Consider the following 6292-nt stretch of genomic DNA (forward strand, 5'->3'; position numbering starts at 1 on the left):
TGGTTGTTACTGGGCCATTTCAAACACATGAGTTACCGTAATTGAAATTGGATTTATTTTCTGGATTTTTGGGTTTTGGTTAAAACTGCATTTTCAAGTGAGAGTTTTAAACAACGCTTTTTGATGTATCAACTCTGCAATAAACATATATTGAACAGTAATTATAACTCCTGGTCACTGCCGTAAATATATTATCAGTAAAGTTCACCTTCGTACTGTACCGGCTCACCCCTTGCTTTCCTGGATATGATCCACACACAGGCAGTTAGTCTATGTGGACGGGCAAATGCAAGGTTAAAAGAGGCCACCAACCTCTTTAAAAAAAATAACTTATGATACAAACTATTGACATTGTTTGAATACAATCTATAGCCATTTTTAATACCAATAACTTTTTCCCAATTTTTGTTTGAACAGAGTAAGCTAGAAGTACCATAGAGGATTATCGGCCTAAATCTTAAATTATCAATAAATTAGGATATAACTTACCAGAATCAGATGGTAAGCCATACAGAGAAATGCCCTCCACATCTACATATGAAACAATTAATTTGCATTCATCAATTGATTTTATCTGAAACAAACATTCTATTACAATTAACGAGTCGCTCTGCCCTTGCTTCGCTATGGGGTGAGAGTACAGAAATATAGGCTAATGAGTTTTTTTTTTGTATATGCAATTAGAAACAGTTACACCGCACTTACCTGGGATCATAAAGGCAAAGCTCAATCGTACTTACTGCTTATTTAAATTAAGATCTCTTATGTAAGCTGACAAAAAAGCTGTATAGCAGAATCAAAACCAGATACATTTTTTGTAATATAAACATCGACTATTTGAAGGAAACAAAAGTTTAACTAAGGGTTTGTATTAAACAAACCAAACCAAATGGAACAGCTGACTTGACTTAATACCTATAAGTATAAAAGAGGATGTTTGTATATATATATATATTTGGCAGTGATAAACTCAGACACCGCTGAACCGATTGCCACAAAACTTGGTACATCTATATATATAATTCCGTAAGTCAAATTTTTGTAAAGAAATTGTGAGTGACTGGATGGCCGTAGAAGGATGGGAGGGGTCTTATTTTAAAGGTCTTGACGTGAATTTTGAGGGAAAACTATTCATTTTTCTTATTTTTTTACCATAAATTCGCAACAGAATAAAACTTTTCCCATTAAAACAACATGGGGTTTAATTTGTTTACATATTTTGAAATTAAAAAACAGCTGTGCCACAGATTTGAAAACAGTGATCAATACACGCATTTGGTTTACTTTTAGCCAGTCAACTATGAAATGTATAATAATAAAACTGAAATATTGAAGATTAGTCGGAAAAATGTCTGCATTCTTTGTTTATATTTAAATCATATACTCAAGTTTCATTTTTTCATGCTTTTACGTTATTGTCGTATTAAAGGAATAAACGACATAGAATAAATATTCTGTATAAATAATCAAAGAGTCGAAATTAAATCTAACTTCTGTTTTGTTTTTATTTTTAAATCATATGTTCAAGTTTATTTTAAATGATGTTGTTTTCTTTATATTTCTACACATTTTAAGGTTAAGGTTGTGTAAATATATACAACTAAAATAACCTATGAATGTTATTGGTTCTAAAATGGTGTATTTGCATTCCTTCGTAAGTATTTTTTTAGTGCAGTGAATATACAACGTAGAGTAATCATATTCGATCATACTTTTATAAAATCACCAGGGATTCAAGATGTTTTGGTATGTAGGCTGCTGGATATATATATTCTTTTCATTATAAGTACTGTAATTAATATGAACGCCAGGGGAATACCACAAAGGCGGGGAACTGTTCATAGGAATGACAGTGCGCGTAGGAGAGCGACACATCAACAGCAACAGAAATTCGTCAAAGGCGTCGAGAAAATAGTGACTTAAAACCTGAAATATTGTCAAAACTAGCTGAAATTCTATTAGAAAATCCATTTGCACAAATTTACAAAAGAGCTTCGGAAGAAATGGTTGTACAAGGTGACAGTGAATTAGAACTTAGGTTTGTAGACAGGATAAATATGGATCGTCGTAGGTATAATGTTATTTTACATTTGAGCTTTTTAGGGACTTATGTCCCTACAAGCCACTAGTACGTGTAGAATTAGGAATAAGTTTATACACCATCAATTTAGTGATCCGTCCAATCGGCTCCGCCCCAGTGGCTCTGGAGTTTCCCATGTTAACCTTATGAGAAATGGAATTAATGAATCTTAACAGCTGTTTCAATTAAACAAGTTGGTTCTGTTCTATGATGTTCAATAGCATTAAAGTTACAAGGATTGCCAACAGGGTGCAGCACTATTATTTCTTTTACATTTATGACAACAGCTAATTTGCAACCAAAAGGTGAGTGAGCATAGCGAACAAACTTCAACGTGGAGGCGAGTTAGCGTAGTGAACGAGCTAACCTGAAGGCAAGTGAGCGTAACGAACGAGCTAACCTGAAGGCAAGTGAGCGCAGCGAACGAGCTCCAACCTAAAGGTGAGTGAGCGTAGCGAACGAGCTCCAACCTAAAGGTGAGTGAGCGTAGCGAACGAACTTCAACCAGGACGTGATTGAGCCATGCGAACGAGATCATCTTGAAAATTAAGAAGTTAAACGGGGCAAAGCCCGCGGGTTACAGCTATGTCAATGTTAAAGGTCAATGTTAAAAAGTATAAAGAATAGTTTTGTACCGTCCCCTTACAAAATTCACGAAGAAGTACGGTAAGATAAAGAAGATACAGGCTTATGGGACAACAGTGCTAACATATACTAACATATGCTTGTCTTGTCATTAAAATGCGACTAACAGTACTTTTGAGCTGCGTTTAAAAAAACATCCTGTACCATGTTGGCAAGGAGTTTATTACCCGAGATAAACTCCATGAGTCGTATCTTGTGTTTCTTTAGGATCTTTAGATGTTCAACAAAATTAACCTTTTACTTATGTAGCCTACAAGACAATCTTTCAAGCAGGTAGAAAGGATTCACTGTTGTACTTTTTGAATATATAACTAAGTTAATGTAGGCTACACAAAGTAATTAAAGAAAAAACGTTGGATAGTTTCATAAATTGCAATCACCCAATTGACCTATTACCCATACACTTGGAAATATAATGAAATATTAATAAAATGGCATATAAATCAATAACATTTTTACTCAATACAGTACAAATATTAATTGTATGTATTGTGAATATTTTGCTATAGGACCCTCCAAGAAGAGGTATAATAGCTTGAAGCGGGTACCTATGTATGCTCACATTGACGAAATCTATCCAGTCATACTGGTCAGCAATGGATGTATGGTATAAGGTACAAAGGTATGAGCATAGATAAATCATACTCCCTTGGTAGATTTGTCATCCTTATGGAACAGCTGAAGCCAATTTTATTGTTTGTTCTGTACGTCCAACTGTAGAGGTTATGTTTTCTTTACAATTTGTTTCTTGTTATTTCAGTCATTTAAAACCTCATTTAATCATATAAAACGATTTAATCATAAAGAATAACTAGTCCCCTAGTTATATAACCAAATAGTAAAGCACAAATCATGAAAATAACCCTAAAATAATAGAAACAAAATGTGGTCTACCCCAGCGATCGGTGTGGACGTACATGAACTAGACATGAAAAACAAGTTTCAATATTTACAATGGGATGAGGAGTCTACTTGTGTTGCTTAGTCTATGGTATGAGGTTCTTTCACACTGCGGTGCGGTTACAGTTTAGGTTAGCCTTAATAATGACAAAAAAAGGTACCGTAGTCCAACATTTACACAAAGAAAAGTTCAGTAACTTTCTTAGTGATATTTTATAATTTGTAAAAGAATTATATTTATTTACAAAAACATCAATGTAAGTTATGTATGTGTCCTCTTTTATGAAGTCCCTGTGTTTAGAAAAAAATAAATTGTTGGCACAATAAACGGGCCTGCCTTGTTTGTCAATTGTCATTATCAAACTGAACTATACTAATCTAAACAACCGTAAATGCTGTAGCGCACTGCAATAGCTCTCTTCTTGAAAAGACCTAACTTACAACAGAAAATCAATATATAAGTTATTGGTCAAATTTAATAGTTTAATCAATATTTATATCAAACTAATATTTCATGATATCAAACTAATATTTCATGAGATGACATATCATCAGGTACTAGGAACAGTACCAAGGTCATAACTAGCATAGGTACTGTACCTGATAACACATTTTTTCTGTAAATGTGCCACATTTTATTTTCAAATCGGTATTACTGGTAATTTCATTGTTGGAAGATAAAAGTTTAGATGGAAGTGAGAGCTCAAGAAGTTGGTGTCTTCTAGTGTTTGAACATGATACACAGATGCTGTCTGTTCCGGTAGATTCAACTTGTTGTATTGGTTGCTCCAATTCAAACATATGTAAATTTTCATATCTGGAAGATACATTTAAAGGAGTAAGCATATTAATTTCACAATCACGAGTTTAAACTTAAACACCAAGTCATGTGCATAGTGAATGTTTTAGTAATCTTATACACGGACGATACGCGTCCGGTAACCGGTTGTGGATTAGGCGTCCGGCAGTGACGTCACCAGGTTGTAGGGGCCCGGAACACCATTACCACAACGATACAATATACAGCCATCGGTTTCGTGGTGTAGTGGATAGAGTGCTCGTCTGATATTTAAGAGGTCCATGGTTCGAATTCCATCGGTAATTTTATCTTTTCGTCAAAGATTTTGCTTTGAATTTGTTCTTGACTGTACATCTTTTGTTAGAATTTTTGGCATTTATAATTTTATTTTATGAACAGAATTTAACCTTCATTCGATTTTTTCACTATCAGAAAGTTTGGTTGGTTAGGTTAGGTTATGACAGTAGGTAACTGCCGGACGCCTAATCCACGTTCGGTATATTACTTATATTATACTTGTATATATAGGCCTATAGGCCTACACGTATTTATACATGTATATATATTAAACATATAGGTATTAGCACATACCTGTCACACAAGATAAAACCTACACAAATGGTGTTTGTGTGTCATTACCTGTCACACAAGATTTGATGGATTGGCGAAATCACCAACTAGGCCTAATATTTTTTTGCAGTATGAATAATGGTACCTAAGTTAGATACATTATTTGGATTAAAGATAAGGTAAAAAAAATATAAAGTAATTTCCACACTATAATGATGATAAATAATAAGTTAACGTCCTGAATTCTAAAACGACTGTCGTTTTCTCTGAAAAAGTCAAATAAACAAAAAAATATTGGATAAACGACTGAAATTTTTCTACTATCAAATTCCCTATATTGAGGTTAGGCCTATTAAATTGTAAAGCATTTCACCCTGAATGTGATTTTTATATTTTGGCAATTTATGCCTTATAAAAGCTGAAAATATGTACAGTACTAGGCTTAAATAGGCCTACAGTAAACAGTACCTTGAAATTGAATCATAGAACCAGTCCTCATCAGTTATCTCCATTTTAGTCAAATGAAAATATGGATTGGGTTTTTAGTAGCCTTCAAACTATTTCCTAATCATAAGTTTTTTCATACATCTCGTAAAAACAAAAATGTACTTTCAGGTTTTATGTATTTTAGGTTTATTATAAATTTCACCTAACCTAGAATAATAGAATAACCTAACCATCAATACAGTGTCATAAAAACAACAAAAAAAAACAACTTCTTCTTCATGTCTGTGAAACTGCCAATAAACCAACATTAAGCTATGACGTCACCGTCAGATCAGTAGATCAAGAAGGCCGTGGCATCAAAACTTCCTAACCTCAATTTCATGTATCAAAACGTCCTAACCTCAAACACATGTTTCACGTGTCAAAACTTCCTAACCTCAAAAACATTTTATGTTTAAATCATACGTTTTGAGCAGTTTTAAAGTGTTTGTTTTACTAATGTACCATTTATATGTAACTGAGGTGTCTAAATAAAGTATATTAACCACAAATAACACTTGTTTCTATACCATAATTGTATCACGCAATGTACTCCCACGTGCGAAGATAGTATAAAAACCTGAGCTAGTAAAAACAAAAATCTTCAAAAACGGTTTATAAGATTTTGATAATTTTTATGTATTATAATTATAAGTACTTAAGCAACCTGAGAAATAAATTGCATTCCCATACCATGCTTATGATGGTTTCAATAAGTGGTAGAAGTTGTGCCTGTTCATTTCAAGGCAAATGATTTGCCGATTTAGTTAAAAATGTATATCTCAAAAATCGTTTAAACAATTTTAATCATT

The 6292-nt window shown here is 33.2% G+C and overlaps 1 protein-coding gene across 2 annotated transcripts in view; it reads right to left on the bottom strand.

The window, feature by feature from the left end:
• LOC128989934 (WD repeat-containing protein 73-like) overlaps positions 1 to 5758 on the bottom strand; it is a 33884-nt gene extending 28126 nt beyond the window's left edge. The window contains exons 1-3 of one of the 2 annotated variants that reach the window (XM_054412086.1): positions 5463 to 5556; positions 4226 to 4442; positions 490 to 574 (exon numbers count right to left, since the gene is read on the bottom strand). In XM_054412086.1, the coding sequence (XP_054268061.1) occupies positions 490 to 574; positions 4226 to 4442; positions 5463 to 5506 (346 nt within the window). In that variant the 5' untranslated portion in view covers positions 5507 to 5556. Of the gene's footprint in view, positions 1 to 489; positions 575 to 4225; positions 4443 to 5462 lie in introns of both variants that reach the window. The other variant, XM_054412087.1, reaches the window with a different exon arrangement.
• Positions 5759 to 6292: the final 534 nt, after the last annotated feature.

Source organism: Macrosteles quadrilineatus, unplaced genomic scaffold, assembly GCF_028750875.1.
Source record: "Macrosteles quadrilineatus isolate MER2022 unplaced genomic scaffold, UCM_ALF_1.0 Scaffold_3__2_contigs__length_128488019, whole genome shotgun sequence".
Lineage (NCBI taxonomy): Eukaryota > Metazoa > Arthropoda > Insecta > Hemiptera > Cicadellidae > Macrosteles > Macrosteles quadrilineatus.